This window comes from Xiphophorus maculatus, chromosome 4 (assembly GCF_002775205.1).
Source record: "Xiphophorus maculatus strain JP 163 A chromosome 4, X_maculatus-5.0-male, whole genome shotgun sequence".
NCBI lineage: Eukaryota > Metazoa > Chordata > Actinopteri > Cyprinodontiformes > Poeciliidae > Xiphophorus > Xiphophorus maculatus.
The window spans coordinates 15607138-15625396 of NC_036446.1; the positions used below are offsets into that span (position 1 = coordinate 15607138).

The window sequence follows — 18259 nt, forward strand, 5'->3', positions numbered from 1 at the left end:
GAAGGAGTAGTGACCCCTTGTATTTTTCTCCATGCTTATCAGGTCAAACCACATAGTGCAATACGATATCACTGGTCAATCTATCCGCCAAATTCTTATATATATATTTTTTTTGTGTTGTACTTATATTTACTCATATTCTTATATTCTTATTCCTTGTTTCTTACATAATTTAAGGTTTTTCTTGCATAATTTAAGGTTTTGGTTACTCACATTTGGTGTGTACCTTAGTATTTAATTTGTATTTGTATTTTTTTGCACCTTTGCTTACTGTGTGTTATCTTTGTTTTTTGCCTGGGAGCTGCTGGTAACTTCAATTTCCTGAGGGAGTCTTCCCAAAGGATCAATAAAGTACAAGTCTAAGTCTAAGTCTAGTCTAAGTCTAAGTCGAAAAACAAGACTGCTTGTTTTGATACAATTATAAGTTACTACAGACTCCTGTAATGTCATGCATATTTAATTTTTATCTCCAAATGAGTAAAATAGATGAGTCATTCCTGCCTTTTTCAATCTGCAGCATCACATTGATTTAGCAGCATTAGTTTAGACCCGATTGTGCCAGATGTTGTTCTTAAAGCTCTGAAGAAAACCTAATCAGGCCAGGACTTGGAGTTCCCTGAAAATCATAGAGAAAAATTATATTCTAATTTTCTTCTCCTTCTTTGATCACTTCAGCTTCTGCTCTGTTTTTGGGTGAAAAGTTAAAAAAATTGGTGCAAATTGTTCCCATCTGTTGAATCTGGTCGACACGTTTGCTCTGGCATCTGTTCGGCTCAATCTGCCTCCTGAATCAAGTGCATTGATAAACTAGTGAGAGAAAAATAGTAGCAAAAAATGTAGGATATTATGAAAATTAGTGACATATTGAGCTGACTGCATTTAAACATTTGCAGGTTTGTTTCTTACTACTTTTGCTGACATATTGTGTTTAAAGTCGTCTCTTCCAGTTTGAATAATTCAAGTTTTACTTTTTAAGATCTTGACTGTTTGCATTAAGTCTCCTTGAACAATTCTGTCTTTTCAGCTTAATCTGATGCAGAACTGAATGCTTGTGTCATTAAATTACGCTCACGGCAATAAGTCAAAGGGGACTTTTCTCACGTTTTATTTGAGGAAATTCCGTTATTCCTGTTTTTTAAACTGTCATGACAACATATGAGGAAGTGTTGTGAGGAAAGGTAGCAGTTTGATGACGCCTGTGTGCTAATTTAAGGGCTTAAATGTCAGTCCACATCAAAGGAGCTTGAGCTGCTCGTCTTCTCTGAAATATTTCCAAAACTCAACATTAACATAAGGGTAAAGGTTGAAAATGATCAAATAATTTACTTATATTTCTCTCATATTCTGCTTTTGGTGTTTCTGTGCTCAAATTGGGAAACCCGGATCTGTGCAGAGAAGTGCAGAGAAATCCTGTTGCAACACGGGTTGAAAGGCCCCTCATAGAGAGCAGGAAGCCTTTATAAGATGCCAGATTTGCAAATGCATTCAGCAACAAAGATCTTCACTTCTGTAGACATGGTGTGTAATCTGAAAAAATAAAAATTAAAGTGGTTGGACAGCATTATCTTTGTTACATTTGGAGGAAAGAAGGGTAAACCTGCAAGGCTGAAAACATCATCCCAAGTGTTAAGTGTAGGGTTGGCAGCACCATGTTATGTTTTACTGCAGGAGGGACTGGTGCATTTTACAAAAGATGGCTATATCAAGAAAGAACATTAAATTGAAAAATTGAAGCAACATCTCAATATATCAGCCACAAAGTTAGCGTTTAAGAACACGTGGGTCTTCTAAATGAATAATGACTTTAAGCATAGATTAAATCTTGTTAGAAATTGCCTTAACCCTCTATGGCATGACTTTTTATTTTTGTGGGGAAGAAATATTTTCCTGCATTCTTTGGGAGCTTGGTGGTCCCTAATTACATGTCAATCATAAAATCGGATTCTGACACCTCCTGGAACCAGATTTGGGTTTGTTGCCTCAGGGTAACATTGGTCTAGAACACCAAGATTGTCTACACTGATTATGAGAAATGAAATACAAATCAAACAAAAACTATATTCATAAAAGAACTATTTTTTGGACAAAAATATGTCAAAAATCATGCCCCCCAAAAAATAAAATAAAGGAGCAATGTGAGGTACAGCTATGTGGTTTGTTGCCTGAGGGCAACGCCATGCCATAGGAGACAAAGTCAATGTTTTGGAGTGGATGTCTTGATCTCAGTGCTATGGAAATCTAAAGAGTTCAACGTTTTTTCTTCTGATTCCCCAGAATATTTTCCTAAAAGTCCTGGGATTCATCAAGATGTTTTCAGGAAAATCTGAGACGAGCCATAATGATCTCTTGGATTTTGTTTTGAAACTTTGTCATGCAGACCATTTTTGCTTCTTTCTTTTGGTGAAGACATGAACTCTGACCTTGGTTTAGGCTTCACTTGCCTAAACTTGCCTAAACCAAGGCAAGTGAAGCCTTCAGTTCTTTGGATGCTGTTTTGGGATCTTTTGGGATCTCATGGATGTGCTCTTAATTTCTGTTGGCCAGCCGATCCTGGAAAGTTCACCACTGTTCCTTTGTTTTTCCATTTGTGGATAATGACTCTCACTGTGGTTCAGTGGAGTCCAAAAGCTTTAGAAATTACTTAATTTTTTACAGACTTTTGGTTCTCAATTACTTTCTTTACTTGCTCCCAATTTGTTGGTGATCTAGGCATGATGTGCAGCTTTAGAGAGTATTTTGATGTACTTCACTTTGTCAGCCAGTCTTCACTGAGAGCAGTGGTGCAGGTGTGGCTAGAGACAGTCATAAACCACCACCACTTTTCATTCAAGACCATGTAGGTTTGCATCATTCTTTCCCTAATATTAAACACCTTCATTTAAAAACTGCATTTTGTGTTTACTTGTGTTGTTTTTGATGTTCTGAAACACTCAAAGTGCATTAAAAAAAAAGGAATCACAAAGGGAACAAACATTTTTTTACAGCACTGCGTAGCTGGAGTACAGGAGGCCCTCGCTCTGGATCACCCCACTCTAACCTTCCCTGCCGCAGGCGGCGCCGACTCATTTCCTCTGCAGTGGCTGAGTTTCTCTGAGTGTGACAGCTTTGCTGTTCGAGCTCAACTATCCATTCCTAGCGTTCCGGTTTGTATCAGCTCAAAAACGGCCGCTCTTGCACATTATAGATTCACAAAAGGAATCAGCTAAACAAAAAGGGATAAAAAACTGCACTGGAGGGATGATGGCTGGAGCAGAGTCCAAACAAAATCTCTGGTTCAAACACTTCTGTGTGTTTGTTGTCAGATGAAAGCTGCATGCCGCAGTGGAAAACCACCGCTGTGGAAAACCACCGCTGTGAAGCACTGAGTGAGGTCAAGGATGGTTTCAGGGTGCTGGGCTGCAGGAAAACTTTCTGATCTCTGTAAAATCAATGGAACATGCAATAAACATGGATAACGCGCCATCCTGAAGTTTCACACTAAGCCATCAACAGCTTTAACCCACACACTCAGACTGAGCAAGAACCAGTTGGCAGAGAAGAAACAGACGAATGATGACCTCAAGATGGCTGGTTAAAAGCTTCACCTCAGTCACTTTACAGGAGGTCCCCTCAAAGAAGGAAAGATTGCAGCAGTGAAAATGGCCGAAATCCATTCTAGTAAAAGGTCACAGAGGTCACATGAATGCCTCAAAGATGTGATGCCTTTAAAATGTAACTTTTTTATTATTCTGAATCAATAAATTCAGAAAGTTTTGTTTTTGACTTCAGTGGCAGTATTTAGGGCTCCAGAACTCTTTTACATGGATACAGATTTTGCTGTTTGAATGCATATTAGTTGTTACGATTGTTTAAACATTCCTTAAACTTTGTGAGTCATGTGAAATATTAATTTTACCTTTCATTTATTGTGGGCGGAATGACATTTCCTTTTGGCTAAATGAAGATCTTGCCTTAAATCATTCATCATCCATGCTGCTTTTGTAAGAAAACTAAACTAAATCACAGCCTTGCTTTAAAAGTTTCACAAGTTTTTACTAGTTGGAAAGATGCGCAAAAATAAAACTCACTGTACAAAGATACCAGAAGGATTTTTGGTGATTTATTTTGTCAGTAAAACACATCGCCACCAACCTGTGGATGCACTTCTTACTCTCCAGGTACTCCATTCCTGCTGCTACATTTTCAGTCATTTTGACCAACATCTTAGGAGTCAAACCGTGACCCTCGTTCCGCAGGAAGGAGAGGAAATCCCCACCTAGAAAAGTTTAAAACAGAGAGTGAATGATGCAGCTGAGCGGACGGAGCTAAAGATGCAGAGATGGTGTCCACCTGAAACGAGCTCCATGATGATGTAGATGGGCTGTTTCTGTGTGCAGACGCCGATCAGTTTTACGATGTTTGGATGGTTGTACTGCTTCAGGATCCTGCAGGACACGTGAGCAACTCAGAGAGTTTGCTACTGATTGATCTGTGTGTGTGTGCGGGGGCGTGCGGGCGTGTGTGTGTGTGCTTGGGAGCCACACTGACCTGGCCTCCATCAGGAACTTGCTCTTATGTTCTGAAGCCAGATTCTCTTTGCAGGACTTCACAGCTACAGGAGTGTTATCAGAGCGTAAACGACCGCTGTACACCTCTCCAAAGTTGCCCTGCAGAGACATTTTTAAACATCTATGAAGCTCCTTCAAGATCTTTTCACTCTATCATAGACTTCTGTCACTAACTGCGTTTCCTTTAACCATATAATTCCACAACTTGACATGTCAAAAATAAATTGACTTAACTTTTCAAAGAAGCTTACTTTTTAGGTCTATAATGAGGTGGGGTTAGTGTATTTCGTAAAACTGCAATGGAAATATTTTTTTCTAGACGTTGCCACTGGTGCAAACCATGAAGAGGAAGACAACAGGAAGTAGTTGGAGGATGATGGTCCAGCATGATTTTAAGGACTAATTGATTGAACAAACTTATTCACATGTGATTTTAATTGCATTTCTTATTTACTGCAATTACGAAATTGTGTATTTTCAACATTAGTGGAATAGTGACAAAGTTTTGAGCACATTTGTAGTGCAAACACAGATATAATCTTCTTCATTTGTTGCAATTGCATCATGTTCTGTGCATCTTTTTGTTCTTGGTGAGTTTTTTTGGTTATTCTGTAGTTTGCGTAGAAAATCTAAACTTTTTAATTATCACATTTTAGAGTTTTGGATTAAAGAAATAGTATTTTGTAAAATTGTGCAGCGTCTTAGCTGTCATTCAGCCTTAATACTGAAAGGGCCAAAAAGTTTCTAATCTTTTATGCCACGCATGAAGTCATTACAAAAGGTGGGAAGTTGTGTGGAATAAAATAAAAAAAAACTGGTGTTGATATAGATCTCAGCAAGACATATGTTGCATCACCTCTTCTAATAATAGCACTTAATTTTTGGTGATTTAATGAGACTAAATTCTGTTGCTTTAAAAGGAAGATTGATTTTAATTTTGTCTAATGGCTTTCTTCAGCTGAGAAACGGCATTAAAATTCAAAAGTTGCATCTCAGACTCTAAAGGCCTTTTGCAGTATCCTATTTTAAAAATTAAACATGAGTTAATTTAGAAAAAGACTGAACAAGTTTGGATTGCTTGAAATAAAAAGGGCTGCCAGAAGAATCTGTCAGCACTTTGCAAAGTTGCATGAATCCCACGGCTTCTGGAAAGATGTAATTAGAAAAGATTAGACTAATGTAGAAATATTTGGTCCTAATGCACTGCAGCATCTTTTGCAAAAAGCAAACACGGCACAAATTTTCTTCTCATAGAACATGAACGCTCTGCAATCCAGATCAAACCTTAACTAGACTGATATGTGGTGAGACCTTCAGTGAGCTCTGTACATATAAATGTCTGAGAACATCAGCAATATGAAGCAATGTCAAAAAAAAGAGACTTAAATGACTAATTCAAACTGTTTTGACTAAATCTGATCTCACAAGTTGCTCGGGATTTTTTTCCATGACTTCAAATATATGAATGTACCGGTAATAAGATATTAATAGTTCAGATCCTAACACGATATCCTGCACTGATTTCTATCCGTGTCCTGATAAAAACTCTTCCTTTCTCTCTTCAGCCCTGAGGACGCAGCAGCCATGATTTCCCAAAGGAATCTAAAACTTAACAGCAGATTAAATGAAACCAAAGAAAGACTGTGTCGTTTAAGGATCTTAAATTACTTTTTCCCCTTCATGAGGATTTAAATTGGGCTTGCAAATGCAGATGCAGTAAGTGTTCTTGACCTGCTGCAGAGATTTTTTTTTGTATAGCCTCATGTTTTACTCTCGATACTCACGGTTAAAATCTGTTTTTAATAGCCCTTCTTACAACCCCCCACTGGTTTTGTCTTACATCAATGCATCCATCAATATTTGCTATCTAACAGAAACAGTGCAATGAAAATTTTACTTTTAGATTACAAAACAGCTTGAAGGTTTAGTGTTTCACAGATGAGTTAACTTTTCTCCAGCCTTTCTGTGTTGTAACATTTTATACCCAGCAGTGTTGCTGACCTGTAGCCAGCAAACATAATCAAGTGGGACCGCTGTGGTGTTTCCGCCCGAAGCAGTTTAAATTTAAGCAAAAGCAGGCAACATCAATAGTCTTCCTGCTGTGCAGAAATTAACTCCCAAGTGAAGGTACAATTAAAATGAACTTTCTAGAGACAGAACGCTCAGAAATCTGAGTTGAAGTAGCAGGAACACCAAAACAGGCACCAGTTAGAGGAAAACGTCAGAGGGAAACCACAGAGGTGCAGCTAAGCTTGAGAATATATGTTAATTTTTCCATCACTTTCACTTGAAAACAGTGTTGAAGTCCAGATTTTTTTCATTGTTTCTGCCAATAGATGTGAGATGTACTCACCTTTCCAATGAGGGGGCCCAAGATAATGTCATCATGTTCAAGCACCCATTTATCCTGCAGGGGTTGGAAACCAAAGGAGAGGCTGCGTTACTCCGTGACAGCAGCAGGTTACAAAGTGGAACGGTGAATATTTGGGAAGAAATTTAATAGAAGAAGATTAGATAAAAAAGACTTTTGCACAAAATCATTCTTAGATAATGACATTTCATTCTGCTCAGTTCTGCCTATTTTCAGCTTCTTTCAGAATGAGCTGTTTTAGGGCCTCCTGTCACTTTAAATCCAAATAAGCTGCTGCTGGCCACACCCTCTCACTCAACGCTTACACTCACACATGAACATTTTCTGCAGACAAATGCAGAATTAAACAAACGTACATCTTTGAAAAGCAGAAGCAGAGCCTTCTACGCAACCAACAATTATGCAGCAAATGGTTTCTGGATGGTAAGTCGTCATTGTACAACGCACACAGCGGTAGGGCCTGCTGACCAAATTTGCTGGAGCTACACTTGGGTTGCTAGGTAACGGTAGAGTGGCTGCCAATTTGGGAGGTGTTTGAAACAGCTAATTTTAAAGACACCAAAAAACAGCGATGAGAAAGCAACACAGTTCATGCAGCGGCTTGGACAGAAAACCAGAGCGGAGCGCCAAAAGCCAGACCACATAGATAACATCAGGTGATAATTATGAGCACAAAGTTTATTAGATGAGCAAAGTTATGAAAATCATGGTTTTACTTTCAGTATTGGTTTCTTCAGGGTGGCCTCTGTCTTCCTGGTGACGGGTGAACGAGATGACTGCAGGTGATTGATAAGCTTTGGGATGCTGTGGAAACCTTCTCCATCCAGACGGTACAAATTCTACTGACACACATGGAAACGAGTTCAGAAGAAACCGTACCGACATAAAATGTTGTTTTTAATTGCTATACTAGCCGAACTGATGTGTTCTTGTATCCAGTTGGTGTTGAATTAGCAGGATAAATACACAAGCTGGGGAAAACTACATAACTGCTAAAATGCTTGCATAGTTTTTATTTACATAAAACATTTTTAAAAACAACATCTTTTTCAAAACCTTTGAAGATATAAAAAAAACTGTATTCTTAAAAAAAATTGAATGCAATATTAATTGAGGATGGAGTGATGCAAGAGAGTGAAATGCGAGCTGTGCTTTTAGAAAGGTTTACTTACATCCGTGTTCTGAATGAGGAAGTGCTTGCACGATCCTTCCCACTGCACAGAGATGACATACACCTGTTTTTCCTGACTCATCCTCACCAGAAAGTCTCCGTCGTTCTGGAGCAGCTGCTGCACCTCCAGCCTGGGAATGGCTCCGTGGTACCAGTCCTGCTGAGACAGGGGCCGGTCCACTTCCTGCACGGCGGAGGGGACTGGGCGAACCTGGAAGCAGGAGGAGGAGGACAGGGAGATGGGATCTTTAGTGGTGCTGGCAGGAGTCTCAGGAAAATAAAAAGAGACAGAGGATGCGCAGAGATCTGGGAGAGATTATTTGAAGACACTTCAGTCGAGACTCTATAAATGTTAAAAATCTGAGCACTCCACCGTCCGTGCATGCCTGTCGGGCACCAGAGTGATGTGAAATAGAGAAGGAGGAGCAGCTCACTCAGAAATTACATTTTATACTTCAGGTGCAGCATTTTAAATTTCACAGCATTTCCCCCATTTGAACTCTCCACCCCGTCGGTGTGTTTCTCAGCATTTTAAACGTAAACTTGCTGATTGTGAGGTAGAGCTGAATTTGGGTCGAGCAGAACTTTGAAAGCAGTTGACCTTAAAATGTCCCGTGCAGCATGGTGTCAGAGCTTGTTAAACCCACGGGATGTCCTCCGAAACTCTGACACGGCGTCTGCAGAGTGATTTATTGTTTGTTGCACTGTGAGGTTTGGGAAGTCAAAAACAAGCCCTGCAGTCAACCTGCTCTAAGGTAGGACCAAAAGAGGAAGGGACGTTACCTTCAGCAGGAACAAATGTCCTTCACTCATAATATAATATAATTATATAAAGCTGTAACCAGTATAGCTGTGCTGTGGTGGCGCAGGGGTTAAGCACAGCCCATGTATGGAGGCCTTAGTCCTCGGCGCGGTCATCGCAGGTTTGATTCCCGGCCTGGTGACCTTCTCCCTTCTCTCATTGCCCTCTTTCCTGTCAATTTACTATCAAATAAAGGCCACTAGAGCCAATAATAATGAAAAAAAGCTGTAACCAGTACTATGAGGTTAAAGAGTGCACTAATCAACTCCACAAATAAATGTCTAACAGAATTTAATGAGAAACAATATTATAATAATATTGCCATATTTTATTATTTTAACATAATATAAAATAATTATATAATATTATAAAATTATAGTACAATTTTATATAATATAATAAAATATTAGGAAAAAGTCTTATCTATAATATATTATAATATCCATCCATCCATCCATTTTCTAACACCCTTGTCCCTGTTGGGGTCGGAGGTGCTGGTCCCGATCTCCTGCTCACGTTCTGGGCAAGAGGCGGGGGTCACCCTGGACAGGTCGCCAGTCTGTCGCCAGGCAACACAGAGACAGACAGGACAAACAACCATGCACACACACACTCACACTATCTGACAGTCATGTTTATGGACTGTGGGAGGAAGCCGGAGAACCCGGAGAGAACCCACGCATGCACAAGGAGAACATGCAAACTCCACAGAAAGACCCCGGGCCGGGAATCGAACCCAGGACCTTATTTCTACCAACAGTGCTACCAACTGTGCCACTGTGCAGCCCTGAAACTATGATTCATTTAAGATTTACTAAAACCATCATGATCTCTGTTTCTTGCAGGTAAGACAAAAAGTTAATTTCCTTAATTCAGGCTGAACCAGTCCTTATAAACCTGCCGTTATAAATTTTATGACCTAAATTTCTCATTCATATTTTCGTATATTAGTCTCACATTTATCCCTGGCTCATTTCATAATCAGTTATTGACTAATATTGGCCTTTTTAATTTAATGAGATCATGATAAGTTAATGATCATCTACATTCAGTTCATAATTTCTGTACAACAAAGATTGTTTTTCTGGCCCTTATTTGTAAGATGTTACCAAAATGTGGTAATTTTTATTACCTTTCAGAAGGAAGAGAAGTTTTATTCTGATGAATTTCATAAACACTCAGTTTGTTAGACTGATCTGAAGTGGAATTAGAATCGTTTTAATTTCCTTGGGGAAATATTTGGCCATGTCCACATAGTTATTGTTCGCTGCATAATGAAATATGAATCCCATCCTACCTCAGATTTGTGTCTAAACAGGTTGCTCAGGTTGTTTATGATCCCGTCCACGAGGATTTTACCCGAAGTTTGAACATTTTCCTAAAAATAACAGAGCAAAACATCATGGTCAATATAAATGTAAGCTGTAAAATGGAAGGAGAAACATTTTTATGCAACAAACAAAAGGTAATCAAAAGAAAACATTTGCTTTAATTGTTGTTATTTATGTTTCATGTTGCTTTCAGTTTGACTCATAATGTAACCGAATGATTAACCATTTCAGGACATATTTTTGTTCCAGTAATCCCGTTATGCTGCAGTAATACCGTTAAGTTTGAACAGTGACCTTGGTATTCTGAATAAAATTTTAAAAATAAAAAAAAGCAAAGATTTCTCTCATTTGCAACAGTGGATACAAATATTTCTGTTTTGTCCTCCTACCAACAACGACACTGAAAAGTTATGCAACTTTTTTTTTTAAATAAAAGAACCTTGTGAATTCAAAGCATAGTCAAAGGAAAATAGCATAAGGTTTACTTTAACTAGACCAATGTTTGGGATTTGTTACCTGGTCAATCTATATAGAAACGGAAAGAGGTGAAAACATCCAGCATATCTGCCTCCCAGCAAAGGCTGCAATTTGTTTTTGTTTTGAATTTTTTTCCTGAAATTTTATTTCTAAAATTTTCTCCAGTTTTGTGTTGGTCCTCATTTCTATTCCATGTTAGTTTTTTATTTAATTATTTATACAAAAACCTCCAGCTTCAACTTGATGAGAAACTTTCTCTGTACCACATCAAGACTCGCTCATTTTAAAACCAAATGTCGGTGGTTCTTCCCCACCGAAAACATCCAGTCACTTTCAGTGAGACGTTACACACATTCTGCAAGACGCCTGTTTACCGGCCTGCTTCAAAGAACTGACAACAGCTGAGGAAAAGGCAAACCAGAAAAGGTCTGCAGCAGGGGGAACATACATTGCTTGTGCTGGATGAAAGCGAAACAGAGTCCATGTCCAGCCTGAGGGCTTGTGGAGGTTCTCTGAAGCCCAGCTGGTCCAGTTTCTCCTTTAGAAGAAGTCTCTGAACCTCCAGTTTGGCTTTTATACCCTGAGACAGAGCAACCTGCTGTCTGGACTCCTCCATTGCATGTCTCTTGCTGAACTGATAAACCCTGAGGAGAGAAAACATAAATAAAGTTACTTTTTTTGTATTTAGCACAGCCTGAAGTTCACTATCTGCACCTCAGTCAGCTGTGATGGTCCATGAAACTAATCAGAAACATGCAAACAGCCACAAGTGTCAGGCCACAATAACATCCTGAGCGTGCGAAGATGTTGCCATCTGCTTTTGATCGCTAAGGTTGTTTGTGTTATGAAATACTTGAGGGGTTTCCGGAAAACAAGTTCCTGAATTTTAACGAAATTTCTCAATTTGACATGAAAGTTGGGAAAAATATGTTGAGCAGAGCAACATCACAGTGAACATTTTAAAAAAATCTATCCCTTAATTTGACTAAAAAACAAAATGATCCACTTCATGTGTTTATTTGTCTTTATTGTTGGCCGACAGTTCAACATAAAATATCTTCTATCTGCATTCGTCCCAGAGCTGCTGATGCAAGATTTGTTATTTTCACAACTGTTGCTCTGATTTCAGCAGCTGCAGCGAAGTGGTTTGTGTTGGTCTGTGTGGTGAGCGGCTTTGCAGAGCTACTGGTTAACAGTTTAGCCAAAGATTTCTTCTTGTCTGTTATGATAATCATGGGCCTACTGACATTTCAAAGATACACCTGCCTACTTCCTGATCAGCTTGTGGCTCAACCTTACAGTTGAAGGCTCCAATTGGTGTGCTTTAAATAGGACCTATTGTGCAGAATTTACATTTTGGACATTTTTAATACTTCCTCTTTTACTTTTACTTTTAAGTGCAAACCAAGCACTTAAAAACACAAAGCCATTTTCTGGTAATAAGTTAATGTTTTATAATATCTGGAAAATTAGCTCTTTCAACAACCTCCAGATTGTTAAATCACAATCACTGTTACCTAGCAACCCCAGCAAAACCACAGGACGTTTGGTCGGCTGGTTTTACCACTGTATGGACTGTACAATGGCTGCTGGATAAGACAAATGTTTTCTTGTTGACTTACTACACAGAAATCACTTGCTACATTATTGTTGGTTATACAGGATGCCCCACTTCTGCTTTTCAAATATTTGTGGTTCTATAAATACGCATCTGTTTGCAACCGTTTTCATATGAGTGTAAAAGTTGAGTTGGGGGGGCGTGGTCAGCAGAGGCTTATTTGGATTTAAAGAGACAAGAGGCCATAAAATAGCTCATTCTGACTAGAGATCCAAATAGACAGAACTGATCAGACTAAAATCTCATCATCTCAGAGTGATTTTGTGCAAAAAATGTCATGAACATGTTCTGTATAACACACAAACCTATCCAAACCTATTCAAGGAAAATAATAGTTCTCTTTTTAAGATCGATATGACTGTTTTCCATTGGTTTCTAACAGACATGAATCAAGACAAATGTGCATGGAGAATCTAAATTTAAAATTAGGACTCCTTTAATCTGCAAGCTAACATCCAGGGGGGATGGAAATCGACAGACGACCAGAGAGGAAACTTTCTGAAAAGGGTTAACAGAACTGCTGAGAGCAGATCAGATATGATTTTAGGTTTCAAATATGAAAAATGCAGGTATGCCCATATCATGAGCCGCAGTAACTTAATGGTTGACATCCCGCTCTTCCTCCTTCTGACTGATGATGATCCAATTACACACAGCCAGCAGCATGCATGTCGGCTTTCTGTTACTTTACTTCAGCTGCTAGTAAATTATTTGCCATGTGCTGAAAACAATGAAGCATCTGTTAAACTAGCTCTTCCCTGAACTGTGTTTCCCAGTCTTGAGATGACAATGTTTGTGAATTGTTTCAAGAGAAACAAGCCGAACTGAATTACTGTGCAGTCTGAAGCAGAGGAACATTAAGCCTGACAGCTTCAAAAAGGTCACAGCAGGTCAGCTTGGAACAGCTTTTATTGCTGGTTTACAAAATGTTTCTGTGAAAATCTGACCCGAGGGCAGCACAACCTCCACTTACCTAAAAACACCTCGAAAACACCATATGTGCTTCCTGCCTTTCTTTAATGATTGTCAGAGTTGTGCAGATAAACACTCTGTTTCCTTTTGTCCTTCAGGAGCTAATTAATGACTGGATCAAACCTGTGACACCTCTGGACAGGCTTGTCAACCGAGAAAAACGAGGGAACCGAGATTCATAACTCCATGCATATTACTGCCTTATTGTTATTAATAAGGTGCTTGCTGCCTCTTGAGACCAGGCTGGCTATTAGCAGTCACTCAGGGCTGCACACAGAGGCAAAGCGGGAGCAAAGTTTCAGCAATTTGTTTCCTTCATTGTGTGAACGCAGCAGCCCTACGCTCTCTTCACCTCTGGCCTTTTTTGTCTCCATCCAGCTCGTTCTCCAGCTCCAGCTCCAGCTGCTCCACAGACGTCTGCTGAGAGCCCAGAGACCGAGCCAGGGCCAGCAGCTCCTCTTCGATCGCAGTCAGCCTAAGAGCAGAAGTACCATGAGGAAAGAGGGGAAGTAAAAGGAGTGTTTAAAGGAAATACAAACAGAAAATAAGAAGAGGAAGTCATTGAGATATTAACAGAGGAAACTGGGCCTTTGCTATCTCATTGTTCTCACTTGTGCTGGATCGTCTCCAAGGTGAGGTCATTCAGCTCGACCTCTTTGGGCCTCAGCTGCTCTGTGTCCTCCAGGAGGCTGCAGTCAAAATCCGCACAAACAGGAATCTCCCCGACAGACCTGAGATCAGAAACACGGACTCAACAGCTTCACCTCCATCAGAGTATCATGATCTTTACTCTGCAAAGGTTTTGCGTCTTCGTACCGGTTCTGCTGGATGAAGCTCTCGTATTCTCTGTGCGGGTCGATGGCGATGAGGGCGGATGACATCTCCCTGTGGACCTTCACCACTTCCTGCTGGAGGAGGGTGGAGATGTCAAAGTATTCCTGCAGGATCTCCTTCCTGGATGTGAAGAAGTTGGAGAGTTATTCACCTTTTCCAGCCTCCTATGAATTACATTTCTTTTAGACCAGTGATGTCAAACTCATTTTCATTTTGAGTCTAATCCAGATCATTAATGTCCTCAAAGGGCGACTGTGCCAGGATGTACTGATAAAACCCATTAATAAACTGTAATCCAATTATCCATCCTTAGACAGGTTAAGATAGGCCTATGGGCTAAACATTTCCATCACATTTTTTGCTCAAAATCAATCTTAGATAATGAGATTTCAGTCTGCTCAGTTCTGCTCCTTTCAGAATGAGCTGTTTTATTCCCTCTTGCCTCTGCTGGCCACGCCCCATCTCAACATTTACACTCTCACTTTATTCACACTGCAAGCAGCTGCACAATTATACTGCTGTACATCTTTGACAAGCAGAAGTGGAGCCTTCTGCACAGCCAACAAGAATGGAGTAAGTGGTTTCTGAATGGTAAGTCAACAACAAAACACTTGTCTTGATTTGATTTGATTTGATTGATAATGTAATATTTAAGCACATAGCTCTTTTTTGAAGGTCCTATAAAAAGTTATGGAGGGCCACATTTGGCCCTCAGGCCTTGAGTTTGACCAATGTCAAAAAAATGTATACACAAATAATCTTAATCAAGAATTTATCTTCAAATAAAAATTTCAAGTGAGGTATGCATTTGTATTCAGCTCCTTGGAGTCAATTACTTGTATAGCCACTTTTTGCTGCCGTCTCCAACTTTCCACATCAAGAGTTTTTTTTATTTGTTTGGTTTTTTTTAGATCAACTTTCAAGTCTTGCACAGATTCTCATAAGTGTGGCTCTCCTGCTGAAAGTGAACGTCACAGAACAGCTGAGCTGATACAAGACTTAATTGCCCACATATGGCCAACATTTACTAATTGGGTGACTTCTGAAGGGAAGTGGTTGCACTGGTTTCTATGTAGGGACTTGACAGTAACAGACGTCCAATACAAATGCAGGTGAAGAAACATAAAAACACCAGAGGAGAACGAAAACCTGCAAATGTAACTACTTTCAGAAATGTTCATTTGTGAGACAGGTTTGATTGCTTGCATGATAATATTTAAATCTGATTAATTTCTCCTATAAAAATCTGGTAATATGATGTATCGGAGAAGAAGAATTAAATAAACTGTATCACAAATACAACCAGAGAATCCTTCCATGTTTAACTGAACTAAGGGTGCCTCTCAGGTTCAAAGCATCCTCTGATGTAAATGACATCCATTCAGGAATCCATGCCTTATTGAGTTTTATGAAAAGGGTTAAACGCTTTTGAAAGGGGCCACAGTTTTTCCCATTTTCACCAAAGCCTCTCAGAAATGATCATACGGGTGTCTGCATTCTGAAACCTCTCATCTGTCAAAGCAAACTGGAAACTCCTGGTCAGATCTACAACTTTCTTCTTTTTACAGCTTCAGGTCTGATTTGACTTCATCCTTTTTCATTAATAATGATGAAAGAATTAAGGGGTTCTTACAGCACTTCATTTTTCAGTTTAAAATAATTAATAACATCAGTAATTTGGGGAAAATTAGGCGCTTTTTAGCAGATATCTTTTTTATGCTTTGACTCTTAATCATGTTTGATATGTGCAATATAGCTTTTGGCACCAGTCATGCACAAAATACCCAACAGGTTTGGGCATAAATTAGTCAATCCTCCTTATTATGGCGACTTTTATCAGCTCCTCTGAGCTTCACTTTTATGTTGTGTGTAAGTTGTGTCTTTCTTGAGTTTTATTGTTTTACATAATTTTATGTCCAATGTTTTATGTATTGAGGTTAGCATCAACCTGCTGAGGGACAAACAGATAGAAACCTTGGGTTATAGTGCAGCATGTTTATAAATATTGTGTTTTTGTCCATTAATATGCTCCATTCCTGCTTAAATACATAAATAAATCTGAAATATGAGCCTTGGATCCATAAGTGCAGAACACATGTGTCTAACTCAAGGCTCGTGGGCCAAATCTGGCCCGCTTTAGCTTTTTATGTGGCCCTCTAGACTCCAACTTACATCAGTAAGTTCTTCCACATTTTAGTAAATCCACAAAAGATTTTACTACAATTTTTTCTCAAAATAGGCCAAAAACATTGTGTTTAAGAGACTGCTTTACTTGACGTAAAGTTGTAAAAGGTGATTGATGTAATTAATAAAAAGTCACATTTAACATCTTATATTAGCGTAAATATTGTAAAAAAAAATCTTTACAAATATTTCTAAATGAACACCACAAAATCTGTGACTTTAACCACAAAAGAAACACAAAAACAATCAAGAAATTCTGGATGGACTGAAAAGATCTTCAATCATTATCTCATTTTAAGGAACACTTGCTGAAACCAACAGATATTTATTGATACTTGAACAGTTTAATGGATTCTATCAGTAAATTCTGACACAACCGGCCCTTTAAATAAGATTTTTTTGATTTGGCCCAAAATAAAAATGTGTTTGATGCCGCTTGCGTAAAACTGTCCAAACAAAAGCATCAGTATTTTTAGAATCAAATGTTTTTAAATTTAATCTGACTTTTGCATTTTTCTCTGTTTTGCATTAAATAGGGGTAAAACAGCTCCCTTCATATTTTTGCATACTATTTTTACTTGCTACATACAATAGATAAAGTGGTATCAGCTATAAATAAAAGTGCAACAAATCGAAATAAAATGAGATTAAAATCCATGCATACAGACAAAGAACATTTTTTATGTTAATTAATAAATAAAGTAAGCAGAAAATTGGTGGCTCTTGTCTTTTGAGTGTTGCAGTGAATAACAAACCATTTTTTAAGTTTTAAGCATCAACTTTATCTGCACTCTACTCTTCACCAACAATGAAGCACATGTTCATCAATGTGTCAAGCTAATGTTAGCGGGTTAATGCTCTGTGTCGTTATCTGGGTTCTTAGCTTTAAACAATGTTTACTTGCTGGCACTTCTTTTAGTCTCCACATTAATACTGTCCATGTTTTTCTCAACAGGAAATAATTTCTTACATCCATATTTGTATATTTTCAGTTGTATTATTATAAGAGATATATACTGTAAGTGTAGCAGCCTTTGTTCGATGAAGGGCAGGCTGGAGAAAACTGAGCTTCTTCCAGCGGTTTCTCTCACATTTTACTAAAACTTTAAACCACAGGAATAGCATGACGGAAAATTTCAGCAGTTTTGGAACCATAACTTATCAAAACCTTGTCAAAACCTCCGTGCTGGTACCGAACCGAACCTCTACTCTTCATTTTATCCAAACGGATTACTGACTGCTGCAGCAGTTGCTGCTCCTCATCTCTGAGTAAAACGTCAACATTTTATCGGGTTTATCAATATTTCTCACTTACTTTCAACAAAAAGAAATTATTATGAATTATTTATGCAGCTGAAGCTTTACTTTGTTCTTCTGCAGTCGGTTTGATATTAATAGCCTCTGTTTGAGAACAGCAAAAACAACAATTCAAAGTGAATAAAAGACTTCAATTCAAATCTTTAAATAAGTGATGAGGATAAACATGTAAGATTCAAAGAAACATCAACAAGAACAAGTTAGAGAGATTGATGTGTGTTAGTTAGATGGAAAAGTTGTTACAAAGAAAAAAGCAGAAAAAAGCTTCCCTTCAAGCTGCGGTTATTTGGGTTTGTCTATAAAAACATGAATTGCAAAAATGTGTAATGTTTAAAAAACAATGAATATTTTAATGTTAAGCCAATATTTTTACTTGAATCCATGTATCACAATTAAAACATCAATAACAAGATAATTATACCGCTAATACTTTATCATTAAACAACAGTGGAAATTGTGTCCCTTTTTATTTCAAATAAAAGCAATTAGATTCTGTTAAACATTCAGAAGTTAAATCTGCAGCTGTATTTGGAGCCACATGTATGTTTTCCTTCAGGAACTTTGAGATTTTAATTTTCGTCCTCGTCTGACCTCACGTGCAGAAACACACCTTCATGTCTGCAGGCTGATCAAAA

The 18259-nt window shown here is 38.5% G+C and overlaps 1 protein-coding gene across 2 annotated transcripts in view; it reads right to left on the reverse strand.

The window, feature by feature from the left end:
• Positions 1 to 18259, reverse strand: part of fes (FES proto-oncogene, tyrosine kinase) — a 29246-nt gene that overhangs the window by 1817 nt on the left and 9170 nt on the right. The window contains exons 5-15 of one of the 2 annotated variants that reach the window (XM_023331751.1): positions 14106 to 14243; positions 13901 to 14020; positions 13642 to 13764; positions 11148 to 11343; positions 10189 to 10269; positions 8178 to 8300; positions 7635 to 7757; positions 6901 to 6954; positions 4528 to 4646; positions 4330 to 4424; positions 4132 to 4255 (exon numbers count right to left, since the gene is read on the reverse strand). In XM_023331751.1, coding sequence (XP_023187519.1) covers positions 4132 to 4255; positions 4330 to 4424; positions 4528 to 4646; positions 6901 to 6954; positions 7635 to 7757; positions 8178 to 8300; positions 10189 to 10269; positions 11148 to 11343; positions 13642 to 13764; positions 13901 to 14020; positions 14106 to 14243 — 1296 coding nt within the window. Of the gene's footprint in view, positions 1 to 4131; positions 4256 to 4329; positions 4425 to 4527; positions 4647 to 6900; positions 6955 to 7634; positions 7758 to 8090; positions 8301 to 10188; positions 10270 to 11147; positions 11344 to 13641; positions 13765 to 13900; positions 14021 to 14105; positions 14244 to 18259 lie in introns of both variants that reach the window. The other variant, XM_005807697.2, reaches the window with a different exon arrangement.